A 24,338-nucleotide genomic window follows, 5' to 3' on the forward strand; every position below is an offset into this window, starting at 1 on the left:
TTCCATAGACTGGACCAGCTCCAGGGCAGAGCTGACGTGGGTGTTCTGGGTTCTCATCTAAAACGTGTTTCCTTCCTATTATCTCAATTTCCATTTGCTGAGAAGTTTCTGAGGTCGGTGAGGGACTCCCTGTTGCAAAGCTCAGTTAACAAATGATTTTGGTATTCCCCTTCATCTTCGGGCATCAAAGCAGTGATTTCTCTAACAGAGGAACATATCTGAAAGCTTTGCTGAAACCATTTTCTTAAAGTGAGAGGATAAAAGATCTTCAATAGGATAAAGAGAGAGAGAGGCGGATGCTGAGCCAGGTTCCCACAGAGTTTATTGAGGGAGCCAAAGCCAGTGATAGGACAAAGGAGTCCTACTTCAACATCCCTCCTTGAAGCTGCTGGCCTCTGGCATGATGGAACATTCTGGGAGGGGGAGGACCTGCCCTGTGTGGGGCCACACACAGCCTCTCACACCATAGCCTGCCCACCCCAAAGACCCAGACGCATGAGAGAGAAGACATAATTCCTGCCGTGGGAGGGTGCTTATCCATCCCCCTCTCCCTGAGGGGCTAGAGCTCTAGCCATTAGGACCTCTGGAACAAAGGCCAGCACTCCTGGCCCTCGGACTGACCAGTCTAATCCTCAATGTGAAGGCCTGGGCAATGGGCCTTGCTGATGGCACAGTTCAGACCTGGCCCCAGGCATCTACTCTAGGAGCTAACACTTAACATCCAAACATGATTAAAAACACTCAGCACAGTTCTCCTGCTGATCAGATAATGGCAGTCCTGCCAGACCCCGGCCAGAGACAGAGGTCCAAGATGATTGGGTGTGAGCATGTGAGAGGACCACACTACCCCAAGGGGAGGATCTCCCAGGGGTCAGCTAGGGGCCCAAAGCCTGGGCTTCTGTTTCTCCCCAGCCAGTGCTAGTGAGTCCCCAAAGATTCCCCCATAGGGGAGAAAGGGAGGAGAAGGTGGAGAGCTGGTGAAGAGGCTCACCCATGAGTGGGCCTGGAGGTCAGATCTACTGGGGCGAGGAAAAGGCTGTAGCGGGGTGGGACATTGGGGCAGGGGTGCTGGGGCGCTCCTCCGACTCTGGCATGTCATCCTGGAAGTACTCAGCCTGGCGGTACTGCCACAGACGCAGATTCCCGTCCCACTGCAGGGTAGAAGGTGGCAAGCAGTCAGGGGACGCTGCCCTCACCCGGTCCCGGACACACACTGGCCACCCTCACTCTAGCATCCTCACCGAACTGCTGACAATCTTCTCCTCAAAGGGGTGCCAGCTGACGTCACGCACACAGGCCTTGTGGGTGGTCAGCTTCTTCACGATGTGGCCACTGAGGAGGTCGTACACTGTCCGGGGAAGGCCAGAGTGGAGAAGGGCAGCCAGAAGACCTTCCAGCCATCCCTCATCTCTGCCTGCCTCTCAGGCAACCTCCCACCTTCCCAGAGGAACAAAGCCCACATCTGGGGATGCTGTTAGTTTCTTTTCCCTACCTCAGGTTGAGAGTATGATCTAGCAGAGCTTGGTTATCTCTGGCCCTTAGCTAACTGTTACAGGGTCAACAGTTAAGAAAATGAAATGTGGCTTTAAAGCAGCAATTTTTTTGAAAGCTCACAAGATATGGGAGACACCACGAAGGTGAACACGGGCCTGTCTCCATAGACTTGTGAACCTGCTGCTCCTCTTCTGGACTCGGGTGCGCCTTCCTCTCTCCCTGGATGGGCCTTCATCTCAGCACCTCCCTAGGTCTATCTTCAGCTCCATCCATCTGTGTCTGTGTTTCTTTTCATGCATTCCTCCTGCTTCAGTGGCTGTGCATCCTTTACGACTTGCTGCTTTTTGTGTCTTTCTGTCTCTGTTCCCTCCTACCTTTCATCTGTAATCTCTTCCCTGACTGATTAAAAAACAGAACCGTGTATATTTTTGGTGATCTAGTATATTTACTGACTAGAATTCTGTGTTCCTTTCTTAATTTAAAATGCTAATGAATAGAATGTTTTCTCTTTCTCTGTTTCAGCCGCCCCGCTTCAGGCTAAATGAACTTTCATTATAGCTCTCACTGGATTTCTTAAGGTGCTCACTGGTGGTTACAGGTAGAATGCCAGGGCAACGTTCCTGCCCTTCCTGAGGCTCCCTGGTCTGACAGTCCTTACCGACCACTTTGCCAGTGGAGCAGCCACTGTAGATGAACTGCTGGCCGGTGCTGTGGGTGGGGGAGAATCGGCAGCGGATGAGGGTGTGCAGCACCCCGTGGCCCCGGTAGGTCATCAAGGAGCTGTCCCCTGGGAGCTTCAGCTTCCGCCAGGCTGGGGAGGGATGCAGGGCAAACCTGGGGTTAGGGAGTCTGGATTCTCCTGTATCACCTGTCCTCAGCAAACACTGATGCTCACAGACAGTCATCTTTCCAGTCCCCAACTGGTGTCTCTTTCCCCACCAAACAGTCAGCGGATATACGCCAGTATGGCTCTGCTGATTGTCAAGATGCTGCAGTACTTTGGTATCCATTGGCTTGGAGTGAGTGATCCCCAGTTCCCACATTGGTAACCCCTGACTTTCCCTTGGTTCAGCAAACAAAGAGTTAATGCCTGGCAAGGGGGAGTCAGGAGAGGGGTCCCAGCTTCATCCACCATGCCCATGCTGGGCCTTACCACAGGTTAAATATTTTAACTACCACTCCTGACTCTTCACTCTCCAGATCTCAGGTTCTACCGCTCTCACCTTTTTTGGGTACCTGCTGCCAGCGGTAGTCCCAGTTTTGCTGTGTGGCAGCCTGGCGAGAGGCTTCCATGCCTTCCCGGCTAGAAAAACGTCGGATATCCCAGAGCTTGATGGTCTGGTCTTTGGAGTTGGAGATGAGATATCGGGCATCACCCTGTGAATCCCAGGATGGATAAGGAGGATCAGAGCCCCCTTCTCTCAGTTGAGGGGTATGAATGCAGGCTGCTCTTTGGTCGCCTCTTTCTTCACCCAGGTGGGCCTCACCATTGGTTTTCTACCACGGGCCACACACCCTGGCTAGGTTTCCCCTTCTTTGTCCAGCACACTGGCTGGCTCCTGTTCTACCTTGGATCAGATTGTCTTCTACTTTTCTTGTACAGAAAGCCCTGCTCCTTGTGGAATGGTGCTGATCTTGCAAACATGGCTAAAGGAGGAGCTTGGCGAGTTGCCACACCTGTTTGCTTTGATACCACAACTCAGTCGCCTGGCTGTGCGGTCCTGCCTCTGCACCCACCTTACTGTCAATGAAAGTGATGCCGTCCTGATGCCCGGCGAGCGCACCCACAGGCTTGGGGTCATCTTCCCTCATGGTGCGTCGATCCCACACTTTGCAGATGGCATCGTCACCCCCGGAGAACAGGATTTGGGAGCTGACATCAGCAAAGGCCACCGCATTCACATCATCCTCATGGGACTCAATCTAGGGGAGAAAGGGGCCAGGATGTTTACAACCTCTTTCTAGGTCTTCCAACAAGCCAAGGACTGGGAGGCAGAGGCTTGAAATCTCGGGGGCAATACCTGAAGGGTCCGCCGGTTCTGTTCTCGATCAAAGACGTACAGGCAGCCATCATTGGCCCTGAAGGGGAAGGGATAAAGAGGGCTTTGGAGCCAGGACCGAGAGGACCCATGCTACGTGTGCTCTGGAGATACTGTGTCTCGAAGTCCCACTAAGGGGCAAGCCCTTGTGTCTTCTTATACAGGAGGTGGGAGAAGAGTTAGCTGTGACCTCCCATCTCGTGCTGGAGAAATGGTGCTTGAGAAGTAAAGCCACTCATAAATCTTGGCCCTGGAGAAGCCCTGGTTGTTCTCCACAGCTGCCTGGGTACGGGTATCTGCTGTAGTCTCTGTAATGGTAGAGCCCGTTTCTGGGAGAATTTCTATCTCATTAAGTTCTGGAGGCATCCCCACAAACACTCACCCTCCTAGCACTTCTCGTCCATCTGAGGAGACAGCGATGGAGAACACAGCAAAGCGACGTTCATCTGGCCTGAAAAGAGATGAGGAGGAGCTGCATTAAGTGAACTCCCCTTTAGCCCTGGTTAATCCACACAGAATGTGACAGGGGCTGTGAGGCACACTGCTGAGGGGAAAAGAAATCCCGCCAGCACACATGCCAGAATGTGGGGCACCTCAGTGAGGAACCAAGAAGAATCCTGCAGCCATCTATTTGCTCCTGGTCCTCTGGCTGACAGGCTGGGTGGTTCCCTCCATAAAGTCCACACAGAGAAACTTGCAAGCAGTGTACTTTCCCCTCTAAGCAGGAGTTCCAGTTCAAGAGGTGTGCTCCTAGAGAGCCTTTCTTGAGTAGTTTCTGATGAGTCTGATCAGGAAGGGAAGCCAGTACCTTAGATCCAGGGCAGTGTGTGTGTCTCCCTCCCCGTAGATGTTGCAGATATGAACTAAGAGAAGGAAGAGAAACAAGAATCTTTCAGGGCTGAGGTAAGGAGGGTAGAGCCAGGAAAGAGACAGAACAAATGGGAAGGAAGTTGGACCCGGGGAGTAATTTGTCCAGGAAAAGGCATGGAGTCATGGCACGGAGGAGATGGGTGTTTGGAGACCTCAGGTCCCCAGCTGGAGAGACCATGGAGGTCTGGGGCACACTCACTGTAATCAGACCAGCTGGAGTAAAGGAAATGATTCCCATCAGGGGTGAAGGCCACATCCAAGACGCTCCAGCCGACATCCCGGGCTTTGATGCTCTTGAATTTACGAAAGCGGCCATACCGGCAGTCATATAGTCGGATTGTCTGGTCTGTGTGAGTGGCGATCAGGCAGAATTAGAAAACAGCCTCCTGGAATCCTCCCTATATCAGACCTCTCTCACTCACCACTGATCTGTGGAATCTTCCCTTGATCATGGGACAAAACATGTGTTCTAGCTAAGCATCCTTAAGCCAGGGTCTGAGCTCCCTGGATCTGGGGCTTTCTAGCATCAGTCAGAGGAACATCTCTTGTTCTAAGGCAGTTGGTAGGACTAGGGTATGGTACCTTGACAGGCAGACATGAAGATTTGACCATCTTTGCTGTAGATGCCACAGAAAGCCTTCTGAGAGTAGGTATCGGTGAAGCCCAGATCATTGGGCAAGAAGCTGGGGAAGCAGAAAGAAAGTGAGGGTAAGAGGAGCTCAGGATGGCTCCTGTCCCAGTTAGCAGCATCCTAACAGAGCTGGATGTGAATACAGGGGCATTCTTCCCGGCTTTGGGTATAAGCCTTTGTCTTTGATTCATTCTATCATCCTCTCAATTGCTATACTTTTCCACTTTGCTCACCCTCAAAGCCTCAACCCCACATAACCTAACTTTAATATCCCTGAGAATCCTTTTTTTTTTAGTTTAAATATTTGCTTGCAGTTTATTTTGGTTTTTCTAAATAGACATTCGCATCTGTAAACAATAGGATTTTGGTTTCAGCCCCAACCCCCAATTCCTTCCAAGTGTTTGTTCTCACACATTGGCTAGAATTGCCATTTGTTTTTTAGTCACTAAGCCATGTCCAGCCCTGTTGTACTCCATGGACAGTTGCACACTAGACTCATGGGATTTCCCAAGCAAGGGTACTGGAGTGGGTTGCCATTTCCTTCTCCACCTGAGAATCCTTTAACACTCATCCTTTCAAAGTTTAAGAAAGTTTAGACTTATCTGGCCCTTGGAATCTCTCCACCAAGCCCCATACTCACTGAGACATCACTCGAGACCGTTCTCCAAGGGAGAAGCTTCCCTGGTGGCAGAGGCCCCGTTCTCTCTAAAGGAAGGGATTGGGGAATATTGCTAGAGGAAACAGAGGGCCACCTCAGCCACACCAAGCCCCGTCCTCCAAAAATATTGCTCTTGCTACAGGAACGAACCCAGCACACAGTAATATGTCCCACCAAATGCCCACTCAGGCTGGTTGAGAGCTCTCCAGCCCCAGCACTTGAGGCTTCCTTGGAAAGTTTACTTCCCTCTTCTCTGGGATTGTGGCTTCTGGCTGCACTGATAGTCCTGCTGCTAGACTGGCTGGATGAGGAGAGGCTTACCTGGTGCAGCATTTGAGGAAAGCTGAGCTCCCGGGCTGCCCGCCTAAGCCCCAGCCGCCCCGTGGCCAATTCCACTTGTGTCTTGATCTCACTGCATTCCAGCTCCCGGGTGTCAGGGGTTGCATCCACTGTGAGCACCGAAGAGAAGTTTCATCCTAGGTCTTTTCCAGCCCCAGCGGACAGTTAGCAAGGCTGTGCTCAGCCTTCTCAATGTGGCTGAATATACTGGGGCTGCAAAGACTCCCTCATTCCCTGAATTATCTCATCTTTTTCTTTCAATTTTTGCCGAAATTAATTTTTTTTAAAGTTTTGTAGTGGAAATCCTTTGATATTAGGGTCTCTGTCTGCCTTTCCTCTTACCCGGTGGATTGTATCTGTCTCCAAGACGACCATCCCAGGCACTGTCATGCTCTTCCTCTGAGTCCGAGAGGGCCTGGATGAGCTGCAAATTTGCTGCACCTCCTCCCTGCACCAACCTCACTTGGCCTCTGTGGAGACAGCCCCACCCCCCATGATAAAGGGGAGGATCCCTTCCCCAGACCAACCAAATTCAGAGTCAATGGTTATGTAGTTCATAGACCACCTTGTCCTCAAACCCCTGTACTGTTCCCATGTTGAGGTTTGAGGCTGACTAGACCGTGGCTGTTATTTTGTCTCCTATAAGACACACCAGGAGGCTAATTTTCACTCTTACAAGAGGAGTAGAAAACCCCAGCATTGCATGGATGTTGACTGATCTACTGAGTTGACTTCCCAGAGAGTTAGAAATTCTGAGAGCATTTCCTTCTGAGTCTCTGCCCAAGGAGTCTAGCATAGGACATGGTTTTCTGAAGGGATTCTCAAGCCTGTCTTCTCCCTCAAGGAGCCATAGCTAAGAACCAAAGCCAGTTGCACCCCCTTTCCAGTCAATTGCTGGTGGTCACTTCCCTCAAAGCATTCTTTCTTCAGGAACATGATTAGAGTTAGGTTAATTTAAACTTGTTTTTCAAGTAAATCCACATGGCCTCATATCATGTGTCAATGACTTCACTTAAATTCAACACCCACATCCCCAACTCTTTTCTTCACCCCTTGTAGCACTTCCTTCCCACCAGGACACCCCTCCCTCTTTTTTCTTTTACTTGGAAAATAGGTTACATGTATGTAGTCATAGCTAGACTCCCTTGAATAGTCCCCTCAACACAAAAGCAAATCATCCTGTTGACCCTGCCTAGGGGGGTGCTGCCAGTGTCCAGCAGAGAAGGCTCTTCTGCTCAAACAGAACAGCTGTCCTGGGCTGATCCCATTCCTTGTTCTCTGTAACTTCCCCGACGGGAGCTGGTATCAAGGGACTGTGGTGGCGCCTGGTGGGGACACACCAAGAGGTAAGTTACCTGCGTAGGAGATAGGCCAGTACCTGGGCCAGATCCACATCTTCATCCTCCTCTTCCTCCTCTTCACTCCTTCGCAGGCCAGCCCCTCTTCGGGGCAAGCCCTCGGAGGGGTCTCCAGACCCAGTTCCTGCGCTGCTACTGTTCCGTGATCCCATCTTCTGGTCACAGCATCCTTAAGTCCTGTGCGGGGACTCCACTTGTCACCTCCTTGGGTTTGGTGAAAGCAAAGCCTGCTCTAGAAACACCAGAGTTTCCTGAGATCGACAGTAGCTATCTCTAGGGGGGCGACCCTTCCTAGGTATTGAGATCCCTTCTCCTCAGCCTGTAACAACTCCCAAGGCTTCGGGAACACAAACCTTTCCCAATCCTGTGAAGCAAAATAAGCAGAGTGAAACCTAGGGCGTGACCCTAGCTCACTAGAGAAAATCCTTTGAACAGGAATTTCTCAGTTTTCCACCTCAAACTCACCTATCAAAGTCCCTGGGGTGGGGGTGGATTCCCAGGTAACCTCTCTGGCGAACCAATCAAAACACCTCGCGGAAGGAAAGGCGCCTCATTAGCTTACCCATCTAGCCAATCAGAAGCCTTAGAACTCAGAGACCCCCTCGACGCCCCCCTTACCGGCCAATTAGAGCACTCCCTTGCGAAAGCCGGTGGCAGCAACAACCAATGAGGTTAAAATTCGGCCTAACACCCCCCCCTCCTTTGCCTCACGCCCACGTGGTGTTCCGGGGGTGTGTACGCTAAGCGGGGGCAGGCAGGGAGGAAGTCGAGAAGCACCTCCCACATAGCTTGCGGTTACCGCCACGCGCGAGACCACCCACCAGCGAGAAGCAGTCGCAGGACCAGCAGCGGCGCGAGGCCTTGTTTACACGGACTGCCGCCGCAGCGTCGGCTAACCGCTTCTCCGTCACGCGCCGCCTTCGTCACGCATCTCCCCGCTCCGCGACCGGCGGATTACGGACGTCACGCGACAGCCCTGACGGCCCAGCCCTCTTGGCCAGCTTACTGGACAGCTGAGCGCGGTGATTGACAGACGGGCGGGAGAAAGTGCGCGAGGGGTTTGAGGGGAGGAGAAAGCGCGCGACCCAGTAGGGGCGACCGCTTCTCGTGGGAGGAGTATGTAGGGAACCGGCTGCTTCCTGAATATGAGACCACGGAACTAGACTAGATGGGCGAGGGGCGGGGCTTACAAAAGACGTTGGCGTGCTTCCGTGAGGTGTCTTAGCAAGGGATACAATTTGCTGTCGGTCCCTTGGGTTAGTTTGGCTTCGCACTTTTCAGACGACCTCTAAGGACCTACTCTTTCCTTCCCTTTTCCTCTTTCGGCTCTAGCCTTTCTCTTTTCGCCGACTGCAGCTACTGCCGTCCCTGCCCTAAGGGGTGCCGGGCACATTTGGGGCGTGTTCACGTCATAGGCCCTCACACCCTCCCTTCCGGACTTAGCTTCCGGAAGCCTTGTTCTTGTAGGGTTTGCCGTTTCTAGACCTGTTAGCAGCTTTGGCAACTTTTTAGGTGAACCCTGTCGGTCTTTGCTGACGTTCCCTAACACGGACGCGGGTCTCCTTTGGCCTTTACTTTTCGTCTGTTCCCCTCAGCCGCCCCCTGGGCCCTCTGGGATTTGCGGACTTTCCTTAGACCTTCTGTCTTTCGGGTGCCTCCGGCGCGCGGCACCTCTTACCCCCGTCCTCCGGGTTTATGAGTAACTCGGCTAAGTCCAAGGCCACGACTTGTGTATTTTGGGATCCTTGCCCTCGCTGGGGTTGGGTGTGTGTGTCTGTGAGGGGAGTGTTGATTGTCCGTGCCCGGCGCGTAGATCCGGGGTCCGAGGTGCACCTCAGCAACCCCAGGCAGCACTCTCTTAGAAGTGTTGTCATCTGTCCCCCTCCCAGTGCCGCCTCGGGGCAGGTAGGGGAGTGGGGACCCTTAGTTTCCCTGGGCAGATTCTCTCTGGGAGGGCGAAGGTGTGGTTAGTCGTTTGGGTGATGCCTCCTGGTTTCTAGACCGCCAGATCGGTGCTTATCACCTGATCACCAGGGCCGGCTTCTTGGGCCCACCCTTGGTTTAATATTCTGCTATCACCCTTTGAAATGTTTAAAAAATTTTTTGAGTAAGTGCCCCACAATTTTCTCTTGCTCTGGGATCTACTAATTAAGTAGCCTGTTCTGCCAGTCAGCCATCTCCTATTGCCAGGTTACTTACTATCTGTCCTATAGTGTTTATTGTCTCAGTAAATATTATATATATATTTATAAATAAATTCTAAAATAATATAAGCGAAAGTGTTACTACCCTCTGTGACCCCATGGACTGTAGCCTGCCAGGCTCCTCTGTCCATGAAATGCCATTCCTTTCTTCACTGTCTTGAGTCATCATCAGAGAATCTTAGGATTCTGTGGTTTCTGGGTTGTCCAGCCTGGAAAATTTGGAATCCTTTTCCAAAATGACCTTTCCCTTCTCTTTGCCCTTTAAATTCAGTTATTCAAGTCCTATGGTTTTTAGAGTCATCACCCAACATCAAATTTTCATTGTTTCACGCCTCTCCCGGTTAGTTGATCTCTGGAAGTATTCTTCTTTAATAGCCTTTAGTTCTTAAGAACCTGCAACTGGTTCATTAGTGTTTGTTTCAAATACAAACTTCCAAGCCTGCTTGGCTTTTTTTTTACACTTAGAAGTGCTGCGATCTGTCCCCCTCTTGTCATTTTTTTTTGTTATTTCTGCCAAGCAAATATGGCCATAAAGTCCTTACTCCTTTCTCCTCTCTGCACCTTCCCTGAATTTCTTGTCTGGGGGAAACTTCGTCTCTACCAATCAGACTCCCTTTCTCATGACCCAGTAGTGTCACTTCTAGGAAGCTAGCCCTAGTCTATACGCCAAGTTTAGCATAAATGTTTATGTTCAGGAGAGCAATTATGGATTGTAGTAAAACACTGGAAACAATATAGATCAAGCACACTGCTACAGGATAGGACTGGTTAAATAAATTATGGTTCATATGGTAGACACAAAAATGCCAGGTAGCCATTAAAATGATGTACTCTTCTATTATTATGCTGTGGGAAATTGTGCAAGTTACATTTTTAGGTTTCAAAAAGGTGGTAGTTCTTCTGGTGACATGTGGTGGATGCAAAAACAATATGTTTAAATTCTGCATTTAAAAAGTATAAAAATACCCAGGCTTATTATTAGACAAATAGTAGAGAAAGCCTTGCATGAACTAATATGACAAAGATACAGTATGAACAAATCATTATGGTTAACACAGTTCAGCCACTTGAGGTCCACAGCAAACAAAAACTTCTGTTAAACTCATCTTCTTAACTCATTTAAAAATGACCTCTTTCCTCTTCTCCTCCTTAGCTTACAAATCTGTTTTAATTTACAAATGCAGTTTAAAGCCGAACAAAATCTATACTCAAATCTTTGAAAGATGGAACTTGTGTGTTATTGAATAAAACATTTTAAAGTCACAGTAAATGTTAAAAAGAAAAATCTGAGGTTTTATGGCCAAAATGAGTCTTGACATCAAATGCTGAAGAGTGTAAGATTTCATCTCGATGCATCGATTGACTTTTGTATGTAGAAGATTTTTAAGCCTATGAACTTGATTATATCACTTGTGACAATAATTAAAAAATGTATATGAGCATTTATATGTTAGGATGTACTGTGTGTTTCATTGAAAGAAAATGCTGTTTCTTTAAAAAATAATTTTAAGTCATTTTGATAAACTTTATTGGCCCTTCCTCTCATGAATTTGAAATTTGGCACGTTGCTTGGTGACAAATTGTAAGTGCTTTTCGTTTGGGCAGTCTCCACTCTCCCCACCTACACTTAAAGCAACAGAGAGGTTTTCTAGTTAGCACCCATTTTAGGACTGGTTCTAGTGATTGCCCTGTAAATGTCAGCTAGTTGACTTCCTGTCTGACCTGCTTTGGGCATTTCCTGCTCATTAGCATGTCCACCAGGGGGCGGGCTGGGCTTGAGAGGAGAGAAGGAAAGCAAATTTTTCTCTGGCTACCTTTGTCCTCCCTCTCCCCAATCCCAGCCTGGTAAAGGCACAGAGTTCCTGGAACACATGTCCAGCTACAAAGGAACACGTGGGCAACACAAAGGAACGTTTTGTCTTCTGAAGTGATGGATGACGTGTGTTTATACATTCTCCTCTTATAGCACACTCAATGTAGAAGGAAAGGGGGAAGTATGCTGGTTTACCCAGGACTTAAAAGTGTGTTGACTATAAAGCAATTGAGTAATTACGGGATTTTTAATACTTTTGTGTCCTTGGGAACCAGAATTTTTTGTGTGGCGGGTAGGAGGTACAAATGTGATATAGAATTTAAAAACCCTTTAGCTCTGAGTTTGAATAGGAACTATCAGTTTGAACTCGAGGTGATTTTCCTATCCTTATCCACTGAAAAGATCTAGAAACAATCTAGTAGCAATAAACACTCCTACCACTTAAATCTTAAAATACCATTTCCCATGAAGGAAACCAGAGCTCGGGGTAGGTCTGGGGTGCATGTGTGCGTGCTCAGTCCTGTCTGACTCTTTGCGACCTTTTACAATGTAGTCTGCCAGCCTCTGTCCGTGGGCTTCTGCAGGCAAGAATACTGGACTGGGTTGCCATGTCTTTCTCCAGGGAATCTTCCCAACCCAGGGATCAAATGTGTGTCTCTTATGTGTCCTGCATTGGCAGGTGGGTTCTTTACCTCTAGCGCCGGGTCTAGGGTAGAAGATGTACAAGGAAAGCATGGAACTTACCATACCAGATAGTAAAGAAGCCAGTAAACATTATCAGGGTAAAGTCAAAAGGACTCAGGAGCCAAGCCTATGGCCAAAGATGGGATAATTTGAGCATTATAAGGATAACTTAATAAACGTTAAGTATGTTTAAATCCTTGAGTTCATAATGGGTGTGTGTGTGTGTAACTAATTGGTCACAAAAAAAAAAACCAACCTGGTCTCCTGTTTGAAGGATGATATGAAACCAAATAATTATTATTATTTTTTAAATAACTAAAACATTTATTTGTGCCAGGTTCTAGTTGTGGACCATGGGGTCTTTGGTTGTGGCATGAGGGATCTAGTTCCTTGACTAGAAATTGGGACTGCGGCATTGGGAGCTCAGAGTCTTAGCCACTCACTGGACCACCAGAATGGAGAAGGAAATGGCAACCCACTCCAGTGTTCTTGCCTGGAGAATCCCAGGGACGGGGGAGCCTGGTGGGCTGCCATCTATGGGGTCGCACAGAGTTGGACACGACTGAAGCGACTTATCAGCAGCAGTAGCAGGACCACCAGAAAAGTCCCAAAAACATTATATTGAAGATGGTAAATTAAGGAAAAGAATCAAGCAGTTATCTTGCTGTACCTGTATAAACTGTGCCTCAGGGTAATGAAAACAGAAAATAAAAGGAATGTCCCTTTGTAACGGAATTCCAAAGATTATGACAGAGTTTGAGGAGAGCTTTTCTGAAATCTGTAACAAATGAATGAATCTAGGCGATGAACATCTAGGCCTGGATTCTTAAATGGTTAAATTGAAGAAAAGAGTAGAGGGGTAACCTGTAGATTGAAAGAGAGATAAAAGGTATACAGGTTTTTGTTTTGTTTTGTTTTGTTTTAATGGATTAGGTTAGGCTATAATGTCTAGGGTTCTGGATTTAGGTAATACAGGAAAAAAAAGCAAGGATGTGATTATCACGAACCATGGTGTCAATTTACACCAGGAAGGAGGGACTGTGAAGATGAGGAACATGGTGGTGATGGTGGCAAAGTTTTAGTGTTTGGCAAAGTTCTATTTTTCTGGGTAATGACTTCAAGGTTCGATTTAGTTTATTAAGCTATACTTTTATTTTGTACGGTTTTCTAAATCTGTGTTTTAGTTTAAAATAAAAAGTTTAATAAAATGTGTTAACTATATTTTATCATTTATCTGGAGCTGCAGGGCATGCAATTTTGTTCTAATTGGCAAAATCTTTTTTTTTTAAATGGGGGCTTGTTCAGGCTGTTTATTTTTTTAAATTTAAAAAATTGAGGTATAGTTGTGTTCGTTTCAGGTGTACAGCACAGTGATTCAGATACATATGTGTGTGTGTGTATATGTATTCTTTTTCAGATTAGTTTCTTTTATAGGTTATTACAAAATATAGTTCCCTGTGCTATACAGTAGGTCCTTGTTTGCTATCTATATTTTATATATAGTAGTGTGTATATGTTAATTCCATTCTCCTAACGTATCCCTCCCTCCTACCCTCTGCTATGGTAACCATAAGTTTGTTTTCTCTGTGTGGGTCTATTTCTGTTTTGTGAATAAGCTCACTTGTACCTTTTCAGACTTAATATGTAAGTGATATATATTTGTCTTCTCTGTCTGGCTTACTTCACTTAATATGATAATCTCCCAAGTTCATCTGTGTTTCTGCAAATGGCATTATTTTATTCTTTTCTGTGGTTAATATTCCACTGTGTATATATACCACATCTTTATCCATTCATCTGTTGATGGACATTTAGGTTCTGTCCACGTTTTGGCTATTGTAAATAGTGCTGCAGTGAACACCAGGGTGCGTGTATCTTCAAATTCTAGTTTTCTCTGGATATGTGCCCAGGAGTGGGATTGCTGGATCATATGGCAACTCTGACTTTAGTTTTTTAAGGACCTTCCATGGTGTTCTCCATAGTGGCTGCACCAGTTTACATTCTCACCGACAGTGTAGGAGAGTTCCCTTTTCTCCACACCCTCTCCAGCATTTATTTGTAGACTTTGATGATGGCCATTCTGACCAGTATGAGGCAATATCTCATTGCATTTCTCTAATAGAGAAGCTGAGATTTTTTCATGTTCCTGTTGGCCAGCTGTATGTCTTCTTTGGAGAAACAAACAAAAAAAAAACGTTTTTTTGACCTTGCCATGCAGCATGTGGGATCTTAGTTCTCTGACAGCCACTGGATTTCCAGGGAAATCTCTAGAGTAATTTTTAAGGCTAACACCTTCCTATTCCTGTGCATTTAGGTATGGTATCAGAAAGGTGCCTGGAATCCCAGTTCCCTGCCTCTTTCCAGGAAGGACTTTATTTCCAACCTATTTTCTTTCTCCTCTAAATTGTATTTACATTGCTCACTTGCCTCTTAAACTGTCAGGTCAGCAGAGTATAACATGCCTACGGGGCCCACTCTAATCCATATAGAGTGAAAAGGTGAGGACAGCTAACATATAGTCAATGGTTATTCCTTGTCAGGCATAGTTATGAGTGCCTGGCTTCACTGACTCTTAACCCAAACAACACTGTCAGATGTAGGCACATACCCATTTTATAGCTGAAGAAACTGAGAGGCACCCCTGGCCTGAGTCTACTGTGTGCCTAACATCTCTACTATGCTACCTCTGATCATATTGTTTCAGTTATCACATGCTGTTTATGAAGTTTTAATATCTGTTAGTGCAGTTTAAAATCTATTTTAGTGCCATGGACTCCATTGCTGTGTTTTAGCATGTAATCCACTCTGACTTTAGATTCCTTTTTGCTCTTTACACATTATAACTCGTTATTGGCTGTTTTCTATTAAAAAAATTTGGTGTTTCCTCCTCCAAGGTTTTCTTCTGAGGAATTTTCAGTTATTTTGTGAATATTTGTCCTCATTTTGTGGGTACAACTTCCATCGTACCCATTCAGTTTATACATTCACTCAGGTGGATCCAGATCACGGGTGAAGTTACTCTCAGCCGTCACCCCTGAACAGTGCCTATCACACAGAAGTGTCATACGGAAGTGTTAGCTGCCTCAATATTGGATCAGCTCTCATGAATACTTTGTGAGTCAAAACTTCAGGGTAATGCAGGAGGAAGAACAGGTCTGAGAACTGACAGTGGAGCTGCTTCACTGGAGTGGGGTCATAGAGGCTTCTGCTTCTCTGATGGGAGATTGGGAATTTTAGGCCTGGAGGCTATACTGAGCAGCTCACAGAGGTCCCTCCTTTTTAATTCCTCAGGACACCAGTAGATACTGTCTTCTCCCAGCAATTTCTACTTATCTGGCTTGGTGGTTGAGCTGCCTGTGAGAGAGATCCTTATACCACTGGGCCATGCCAGGGCAGGCTGCACTGGGACACCAGCTGCTTGGAAGAAGATTGTGAAATTAGTGTTAAAGGGAAGCCTGTGAAGACAGGCAGGAAATGAAAACAGCACAAATGTTATATAAATGAACATTTCATTATTAGGCAGCATGTGGGGAAAGCTCTGGGGCCTGATCTCACAGCACCCAGAGGATGAGTGTTGTTAAGTCGCTCATAGTTTCTGCAAGCCTAGTGGCTTATTTCAGGGGAGTTGGAGGAGGGGTAGGGGGTGCTGTGCCCCCTCGCTAGCTGAAGGCTCAGGTCACATTCTGCGCACACGTCCCTCCAGGGCCTCCAGCTCAGCCAGCACTTCCTTGGGCAGATCCTGGTTGACCTGCTCTGTCAGATAGCTCCGAATGTCATGAACCTCCTGTTGCCAAAAGTCCTTGGGGAGGGAGAACAACTGGGTGGTGTCTATGGCTCCCAGGCTGCTGAGATCCAAGGCGCCTTCCTTAGGCACCAGCCCGATGGGTGTCTCTCGGGCACTGTCCTCCCCGTCAAGCCGTCGGCAGATCCAGTCTAGCACCCGGGCATTCTCTCCAAAGCCTGGCCACAGGAAGCGGCCTGCCTCGTCACGCCGGAACCAGTTGACATGGAAGATGCGGGGCAGCCGGACCCCCTTGCGCCCGTCCATGCTCAGCCAGTGTTCAAGGTAGCGCCCAAAGTTGTAGCCGAAAAACGGCCGCATGGCAAATGGGTCATGCATGATGACCTTCCCTGGGGAGGGGAGCAGGATGGTAAGGAATCTCCTTTCTTACTGGAGAAAAGTATCCTGCCTCCAGCTGGAGGAAGCTGTGGAATGTTGGTGGTACTAGAATATCCTTAAGGCAGGGCTAGGGGAAGGGAGTGGGGAAAAGATACACCTGGAAGGGGTGGGCAGGAGGAAGGTCTGGTTCAGGGAGGGAGAGAAGAGGCAAGGTGGGCACAGGAGTAAAGCAGGGAGGGCACTCACCTTTGTGTTCAGCTGCTGCAGTGGCCTCGGAGCGCATGGCACTGCCCACAAACACCCCGTGGCGCCAGTTGAAGGCCTCATATACCAGGGGGACTCCTGGGACACCAGGGCACACGGTCACAGGCAGCCCTTATCTTTGCACCATCACTCTATCCCTTCTGGTGATCTCAGCTCCTACTGTCTCCTAGGACCTCCACTGTGGATTTTCAAACCCCATGCCGCCCCCCTCCACCTTGATTCTCCAGGTGGGGGTGCTCTACAGGCAGACAGCTGTAGTTAGCAATCCAGGTTGAGGCCCTCTGAGCTTTAAATACAAGAGGGAGGTGTGCCCTGATAGAGAGCCTGACTCTTAACCCAGAAGGCATGATGTTTACCTTTGGGTCTACGGCCTCCAAAGATGATGGCGTCAATGGGGACTCCCTCTGGGGCCTCCCAGGCGGGGTCTATGATGGGGCACTGGCGAGCCGGGGCACAAAAGCGAGAGTTGGGATGCGCACAGGGCTCCTTGTCACCTGGCAGAGCAAATACAAATACTATCACTTCCAAGGGCATGTCCACTCCCAACACACATACCTTTGCAGGCACTCTTGCACAATTTCTTTTTGCCTCATCAGCTCCCTGCAACCTTGAGTTGGAGGTTGGTAGGGAGAAGGGAGCCAGAACATCTCCCCTGAAGATCAAGTTATTTATCCATGATGGTGCTGCCAACTGAGTTATGGGAGAAAAGAATGGGAGAGGAACTGGGGTTTAGCAGGATACTAACGTTTATGCTAAGTTACAGAACTTGGCCAGTGCTCAAGGGAATGGGGTTAAATACTGTCGTAGAATTATAATAGAAATTTTGCCCCAGAAACTCTTCTTTTATGAGATTATTATTTAAATAAACACTCAAACCTAAAGCAAAAACTGAGACTGTCAGGTCAGTATTTCAGATAACTGACTTTCCATCAGCAAATGGCAGAAGACAGAATTTCCTGAGTTATCAAAATGCAAACAGGAACTAATTTTAAAGCTAGCAGTATTTTGGTAATTTCCCTGGGTCTGCTTAGACCCTGCTGGAGTGACAGGGCTTGAAGAACTCAGTTGAGGACGTAACCTGGACAGTTGTAACCTGAGGAGACCATTTTAGGCCCCTTCAGATGCCTGGAGAGGAGTTGGGACCAAGTCAGTGGCATATGTATAAAGCCCCATCATGGGGGCCCTGAATGGGCACAGTGCTTTCTCTGCTAGAAGTTGCTGCTCAGACCTGGGGGGCAAGGGAGTCACAGACCCAGTGTACCCTGCCCTGCTCCAGCCCCAGCTCCTGCCTCCACTCTCATATAAGCACCATCCCTTACGCTTCTCTCTGGCACTTTCATCCCCAGTTCAGGACCTAGCTCAGGGTATTATTCTGAGAATTGAAGCTGGTACAACACACCCTAGTAATACCCCTGAATCCAGAGATGATGAAAGGGTTGGGCAACTAGCCTGTGGGGAAATATGAAAGTTTCTTGGATTTCTCAGTTGGGTGGGAAGGCTGAGGAGGGCTTAATGATGGTGTTAGAGAAAATGAAGGATGATTAGATGAAGAGGGTGACTGCTAAGCCAGCCTGGAAAACTTGAATGTAAGCTTCAGTGACCGCAGGCCACCCTCCCCTGCTAAGCTCTTCTTTGCTCCCAACCCTAGATCTCGGCTCTCTAAATGCCAAAGGCCACTAAAAGCTGAAGGTCCAGAGTGCAGGGCTGGGGGAAGGGGAGGGCGGCAGGGCACTGGAGAGTAATGACAGGGTTGAGAAACTAGCTTCCAGGAGAGGCTAAAGAGCTGGTCTAACTTCGTTTGGAAGGACTGGGGTGAATATGTTGGAAGAGCAGGGGAAAGTTAACAATACTGACTTTAGACAATGGTTATTTTAGGGGGGTGGCGGTGGGGACCCAGGGGAGGGGAGGGGCAGGCTTCCTCCTTCCTAATGGGTCAACTTTATGGATTGTGCTTTGAGTCCCAATTCTTTCTGTAATAATTTCCAAGACAGCCCTTCCCCTTTAAAAACATTCAGCTTATATTAATTGAGAATTTACTATGTGTTCAGCACTATGTTGAACCTTTTACATGTATTATTTAATTTAATCCTCCAACACCTTATGAGCTAGGTACTGTAATAACTACCCCCATTCAAGTGATGGGGACCCTGAAGCTCAGGAGGTTTTAGCAACTCAGTCAGGCCACAGAGCCAATGCTTGGTGGAGCTGGGATGTGACTTGAGATCTTGCTTAGGGTTAGAAAACAGAACATTCATAACTCCCTGTGCCTCCCAGAGTTCCTGGGAGGTGGCTGCAGGTTGAGGAAAACTTTACATCAACAAGGTGCTGAGCCCCGGGTCTGACTAACCCCTCATACCAGGTTTCCAGGGTTTGCCTAGCCAGGAGGTCACGGTGACGCCAGGTGGAAGAGGCTGATCAATGCCCTCCCAGTACACGCCGCCATCGCTGGTCTCAGCCACGTTGGTGAAAATGGTGTTACTCTGGATTGTGGCCATAGCATTGGGATTGGTGGTGGCAGAGGTGCCAGGGGCCACCCCAAAGAAGCCATTCTCAGGGTTGATGGCCCGGAGTCGACCTGTTGGGAGGAGAAGTGAAAAAAAAGAAGGACTAACCAGGAAGAGTTGAGAGGCTCCGTCTTGGAAGGTCTTGCTCAGCTCCTCCCTGCCCTGAGCTAGACCCTAGATCTGAGGGGAAAGGCTCTGCATCTCCAGGGTAGGGGGCTGCCAGGAGGCAGGGGGGGTGGGGCGGTCGTTCAGGAAAATGTTCTCACTGACAAAGTTCACCCTGAGCAGTGAGGGGAGCGTCGAACCAGAACCCAGAGTATGATCTGAGGGCCTCTCACCATCACTGTCAAACCTCATCCAGGCAATGTCATCCCCCACACATTCCACTTTCCAGCCTGGCAGTGCTGGCCGCATCATGGCCAGGTTTGTCTTGCCACAAGCACTGGGGAAGGCGGCTGCCACATAGCGCTTCTTCCCTGCTGGATTGGTGATACCCAGGATCTGCGAGTTGGGGAGAGAGAGGACAAGGAAGAGAGCACCAGACAGAGGTCAGGAATGGTCTGCTTGGGAAGGACAGCTAGGGGTTGACAGGGAGGACCAAGGTTTATTCACTAATTGGGTACACCGCCTGGCCATGGGGCCTGGGGTGGCAGCAAGGGGAAGCCCCCCAACAGTCAGCAGCCTCAGGCCAAAACTTCGGGCATTTGGGCTGAGTCCTTGGCCTCCAGTCTGGCAGTGGAGAGGCGAGGCTGAGGCTGACTGGTCAGGCCCTGCCCCTGGCCTGTTCCCCTCAGATCCTCACCAGGCCCTCACCAGCATGTGCTCCGCCAGCCAGCCCTCATCCCGGGCCAGCCGAGAGGCGATGCGAAGGGCAAAGCACTTCTTGCCCAGCAGGGAGTTGCCACCATAGCCGCTGCCGAAGGAGATGATCTCCCGCTGGTCAGGCACGTGGCCAATCAGGGTTTTCTCTGGATTGCATGGCCACTGGCTCACCGGCTCCCCTGGGGACAATGGATTCATGGGGCTGCTGGCAGGGGCATCAGGCATCAGGGTGTCAGGGGCTGGAGGGATTGGGGTTGGCAGGAAAGACATTGGGAGCAGTGGTGGTGTCAATGGGTGGCTAAAACCTCCTACCTCATGACACCTGTCAGCTCCTGTGCCCCTATTCTTGGATAATTCTTCTCAATCTTGTGCAAACGACTTTGTCAACACAGACTCACTCCCAGCCCACTCCTGCTCTAGAACATGGGACTTCACTATCTCACTAATCAGGATAGCTAGGATGTGGGGTTCCCTCTGAGTACAAGCCGGCCTCTGTGTCCTCCCCTGGGCAGAGCAGGTGCTCACCTTGCCCAGTCAAGGGTTGGCCCACAGAGTGAAGACACTTGACAAAGTCGCCATCTCCCAGGGCCTGGAGCACAGGTGTCCCCAGCCGAGTCATAATCCGCATGCTTGCCACCACGTAAGCAGAGTCCGTGAGCTGCACTCCGATGCGGGACAGTGGGGAGCCCACGGGACCCATGCTGAACGGAATCACGTACATGGTTCGGCCTATGGAGGAAAACGCCCCCTGGATGAAGGGTTCCAACCTGTTGATACCTTCAGTGCCCCTGCCTCTGTGTCCCTGCCCTGATTACCCTGCATGCAGCCTGGAAACCTCTCATCCACAGCTTGCTGGAACTCAGCTGGGGACATCCAGTTGCCCAGCTGCCCACGGGCCCCACCAGCCGGGAGGGGCACCGTGTCCCGTTGAGAAGGAGTTACAATCACCGTCTTGCTCTCTACTCGTGCCACATCCTTGGGGTCTGTGCGGGCCAGCCAGCTGGGGGAGAGCGGATATCAAGAAGATAGTGGCCAGCAGACCGCCCTCACCCCAGACCCACTCTTTCATGTCCAGCTTTGTCTCCAGGTCTTCTGATGGCCTTATTTTTTCCCATCCATTTGCATCTCAGTTCTTGCCCCAGATTTTTTTTTTAATGTTTGGATCTTAGTTTGCGGCATGCCAAGCACATGGGCTCAGTAGTTGCAGTGTGTGGGCTTAGTTGCTCTGCACCATGTGGGATCTTAGTTCCTGGATCAGGGATCAAACTCGCGTCCTCTGCTTTGCAAGGCAGATTCTTAACCACCGGACCACCAGGGAAGTTCTCTCCCCAAGATTTTGTTCCAATGTAAGGGGTAGTTCCCTTGGCCCCCGGCCCTCTAATGGCCTCTGCCCTGGCAGAAACTCCCTGAATTTGTTAAGTAAAAAAAAAAAAGTAAAGGCTTTTATTTGTATCAACTTAACATAAAAACCCGCAATAATTTCTGATGGTTTCCCTCAAAGCTCCATTCTGCTTATTCCATTGGCATGGTCTATTTAAAGTTGGATTTTGTCTCGGTAAACCCAAAGTGGCCTCGTCCACGGAGCTGCCCCCATTTCGCAGGTTGCTGGGCTCAGGACTTACCAATTGTTGTACTTCGGGAGTTTTCGGATGAGTCCCTGCTGTTCCAGCAGGGCCAGTGTGGCAGTGTTCTCCGCCTCAGTCCCATCACAGATGTGGATGCCCTCTGGTTGGCACAGGCGGGCACTGTGCTCCACAAAGTCTCGAACCTTAGCAGGCAGTTGGCCCAGATCTCCGCTGAGGACTCGCAGCGTCTGGATGCTACACCGTGACGACCAACCCCAGGGGCTCAGCCTGTGCCAGCTAAGCCTGCAAGAGAAGAAACAGAGAGGTAATGGGCCAGGTGTACTCATGGAAGATGGGTAAGTCAAGGGTACAGAGGGCTGGGCTTCTAAAGATGAGCTAAAGTCCGTCTGGGTACAGGCACCACAAAGAGGTTGGACTAGGTGAAGGAGATGGGTTCAGGCCATGTGTATTTTGTGGCCTTTATGAGGCTTAGTGAGGGTGTCTCCTGATTGGCAAGGGACAGGTATCACCAAATGAGCATAAAGGCACATGTCTGGCAATATGGAAGTATATGTTTAGGCATGCTGATGTTATTGTAGGCTTGGCTCATGCCCATGATTTACTATGTCTGGTCAATGTCTGGAAATGAGCAGGTGTCCTGTGGCCCAAATGTCAATAAATTGTGCCCAGGTGACAGCTTCATGTGTCTGGTGTTCTTTTTATTCTCAAATATAGTTTTGCATGCTGTAAGACTGTGAAAGCTTCAAGCAGAGGACCAGGTCTGTGACATGGTTAAGTCCCAGTTTTCTCAATTTGGGCCCTTGCACAAAGAGTGGGTGATTGGATCTCAGGGTTCCAGGCATTGTTTCTGTGGCTGCCCAGCGGCCCAACAAGGATTGCATAAAGTGTTGCCACTGGGTAGGTAGGTATTTTCAAACTGTGTGGAAGGCTGACTGTCAGGGAATATCACTGGCTGGGCTGCATGCCCCAATTCTTAGAACAGAGCCCCCTGGAATCTGTCCCTTCACACCCCTAGGAGAGGGAAAAGTAGGTTCTGCTCTGATTGGCCTGGACCCAAGGTGGAGTGATCCAGAGAGAGCAAAGGCCAAGAAAGGGAAGTTACCCTCCTCCTATGCCCGGGCCTTGCCCACCAGAAACTGTACCCCACACGCCCAGCACTGCATGACCCTGTCCCTCCCTTGGCTCTCTTTCCTAGAGCACAAATGCCTAGAGCTTTGGCGGTAGGGTGGAGCATTAGACTCCAGGGTGCTCAGACTCACAGGGAAGAAGCCTGGGGAAGAGAGGACACTCAGGCCGTGCCTGGGAGCTGGGTGGCTTCACTGGGCAGGGCAGGGTGGAGACCTAGTGTGGCCCTAGGGGCAGAGAAGGAAGCCTCCTGGGACCTGTTCTGTTCTGCCTCTGAGAGTTTTCCCCAAGCATTAATTTTAAAGGCATTCAGCCTTGGGGAGAACCTCTCTCTGTGGGGAGGCTGCCTCCGGGAGTCTCCTGTGAAGCTCCCCCTGCTCTTCTCCAGTCTCTGGAGTGGGACCTTCTCCTTTTTCTCTGCTCCAGAGACCACCCACAATGGCTGGCCTAGTGGAACCAGCTGTGGGACAGACAGCGGGTCGGCTCAGACTCTGAGACAAAAGCTGAGAAGGGAGACTACAGAGGGAAGACAGAAAGCTGATAGACAGGCAGGGCCTGGGGATTCGTCCTGGACAGGGGATGAAGCCAGCTAGGTAAGAATGAAGGCAACTTAGTCCCTACCTCTACCATGCCTCCCTCCGTCTTGAGACCCCAGACCCCTCTAGCTGTGCAGGGCTCCCCGCCAGGTTCCCATCCGGGGGAGGCCGGGGAATGGCTGTTTACCTTCTACCTTCTTTAGGGAGCTCTGAGCTCAGTCCCCAGGGGGTTCGTGCATCCTTGACCCCAGGGCCCTACTTCTCCTCACTGCAACCTGTGGAACCACTTACATCTGTACCAAGCAAAGGAGGAGATATGGAGACAGGGCCCCGCGAGGGCGAGAGAGGAGGGGAAAGGAAGTTCTGAGAGTGGCAGAAACAGACGGTGTGGTCAGGGACCAGCAAAGCAGGGAGAGGGAGGAGGGGACGGAAACCGAGACACCCGGAGCGGCTGAGGCCGCCCCGATCTCCGGCGTGACGCACGACCCGAGAGGACGAGATCCAGACACACTCGCCACCTGCCCGCCTCCTCCTCTCGGATGCAAAACCAGGCCGAGGGGGGCGAGCAGGACAACGCATATGGCAGCCCTGAGGGGGCGAGCGCGGCGGAAAGTGAGGGTCGGCCCCGGTCTGGGGATCACTCACCGCAGGCCGGGGCGGTACATAGCGGCCATGGCACCTGCGCTGGGGCTGCGGGGTGGCCACGAGAACCGAGCGGAGCCGGGGAGATAAGGAAGGCGGGGAACGAGGGAGCAGCGCCGAGAGCGGGAGCTCAGGCTAGGCGGGAGGCGCTTAAAAAGGAGGCGGGCCGGCGCAGGGGCGGGACCCAGCAGCGCCGGCGAGACCCTCTCTCCGCCCCCGGGCTACCCGCGGGTCCGCCCAGCCGCGGCCCCACCCGCTGCATCCTAGCCCCCAAACCCTTGTCTCCCATTGGAGGATTGGTTCCTCTCCTCGGCTCCCCTCCCCGAAGCCCCTCCCCACCGGTCCGCCTCGCCTCCTGCACATGATGTAATTTTGAGGACTCTTGCTCCTGGGAAAGAGCGACTGGCAGGCACTGGGTGGCAAACAAGCCAAGAACTAGGGGCGAGGCCAGGGGCTGAACCCACGGGAAGCTGAAGGTTTAGAAGCTGGGGGCTGGGCTTTGCCTTTCCCTTTCCTCCCGGGGCTTGGGCACTCTGGGCCCAGGCTCTTCTGTTGTCCAGATATTAGATATCTGGACATGATTAGAGTTAATACATGGTTCCCTCAGTCCCCAGCTCCCAAACCCCTGTTTCTTCTCCCGGAGATGAGG

At 50.1% G+C, this 24,338-nt stretch overlaps 2 protein-coding genes across 9 annotated transcripts; both read right to left on the reverse strand.

The window, feature by feature from the left end:
• Nucleotides 1-305: 305 nt before the first annotated feature.
• On the reverse strand, nucleotides 306-8,498 carry DCAF11 (DDB1 and CUL4 associated factor 11). Of its 6 annotated transcripts, none has more exons than XM_055537013.1 (16): nucleotides 8,211-8,498; nucleotides 7,855-7,919; nucleotides 7,387-7,566; nucleotides 6,374-6,501; nucleotides 6,014-6,141; nucleotides 5,675-5,739; nucleotides 4,986-5,086; nucleotides 4,603-4,749; nucleotides 4,342-4,396; nucleotides 3,916-3,984; nucleotides 3,516-3,573; nucleotides 3,232-3,417; nucleotides 2,718-2,871; nucleotides 2,153-2,305; nucleotides 1,242-1,348; nucleotides 306-1,151 (listed from the first exon to the last, which is right to left on the reverse strand). In XM_055537013.1, exons 3-16 carry the CDS (start codon nucleotides 7,539-7,541, stop codon nucleotides 1,017-1,019), a joined length of 1,641 nt encoding a protein of 546 aa, XP_055392988.1. In that variant the 5' UTR covers nucleotides 7,542-7,566; nucleotides 7,855-7,919; nucleotides 8,211-8,498; the 3' UTR covers nucleotides 306-1,016. The 6 variants fall into 6 exon arrangements, with proteins under 6 accessions (XP_055392988.1, XP_055392987.1, XP_055392985.1 ...); XM_055537012.1 differs by having other exon boundaries at nucleotides 7,387-7,593; XM_055537010.1 differs by lacking the exon at nucleotides 7,855-7,919.
• A 7,100-nt stretch (nucleotides 8,499-15,598) lies between these two features.
• PCK2 (phosphoenolpyruvate carboxykinase 2, mitochondrial) lies at nucleotides 15,599-23,812 on the reverse strand. 3 transcript variants are annotated; one of them, XM_055537016.1, is made up of 10 exons: nucleotides 23,693-23,812; nucleotides 21,423-21,668; nucleotides 20,616-20,800; nucleotides 20,326-20,529; nucleotides 19,792-20,039; nucleotides 19,317-19,479; nucleotides 18,831-19,049; nucleotides 16,831-16,968; nucleotides 16,457-16,552; nucleotides 15,599-16,221 (listed from the first exon to the last, which is right to left on the reverse strand). In XM_055537016.1, exons 1-10 carry the CDS (start codon nucleotides 23,719-23,721, stop codon nucleotides 15,767-15,769), a joined length of 1,983 nt encoding a protein of 660 aa, XP_055392991.1. In that variant the 5' UTR covers nucleotides 23,722-23,812; the 3' UTR covers nucleotides 15,599-15,766. The 3 variants fall into 3 exon arrangements, with proteins under 3 accessions (XP_055392991.1, XP_055392992.1, XP_055392993.1); XM_055537017.1 differs by having other exon boundaries at nucleotides 15,600-16,221; nucleotides 19,792-19,979; XM_055537018.1 differs by lacking the exons at nucleotides 20,616-20,800; nucleotides 23,693-23,812 and having other exon boundaries at nucleotides 15,600-16,221; nucleotides 21,423-21,654.
• Nucleotides 23,813-24,338: the final 526 nt, after the last annotated feature.

Source organism: Bubalus kerabau, chromosome 10, assembly GCF_029407905.1.
Source record: "Bubalus kerabau isolate K-KA32 ecotype Philippines breed swamp buffalo chromosome 10, PCC_UOA_SB_1v2, whole genome shotgun sequence".
NCBI classification, from domain to species: domain Eukaryota; kingdom Metazoa; phylum Chordata; class Mammalia; order Artiodactyla; family Bovidae; genus Bubalus; species Bubalus kerabau.

Coding starts and splice junctions, on each gene's coding strand:
- DCAF11 (XM_055537010.1), bottom strand. CDS start 7,541: ATGGGATCACGGAACAGTAGCAGCGCAGGAACTGGGTCTGGAGACCCC. Junction 6,502..7,386: donor CTGGCCTATCTCCTACGCAG/GTAACTTACCTC, acceptor CTGTCTCCACAG/AGGCCAAGTGAGGTTGGTGC. Junction 5,087..5,674: donor CGGTCTCGAGTGATGTCTCA/GTGAGTATGGGG, acceptor CTGCTTCCCCAG/CTTCTTGCCCAATGATCTGG.
- PCK2 (XM_055537016.1), bottom strand. CDS start 23,721: ATGGCCGCTATGTACCGCCCCGGCCTGCG. Junction 20,530..20,615: donor GTTTCCAGGCTGCATGCAGG/GTAATCAGGGCA, acceptor TTTCCTCCATAG/GCCGAACCATGTACGTGATT. Junction 19,480..19,791: donor GGCTGGCGGAGCACATGCTG/GTGAGGGCCTGG, acceptor CCCAACTCGCAG/ATCCTGGGTATCACCAATCC.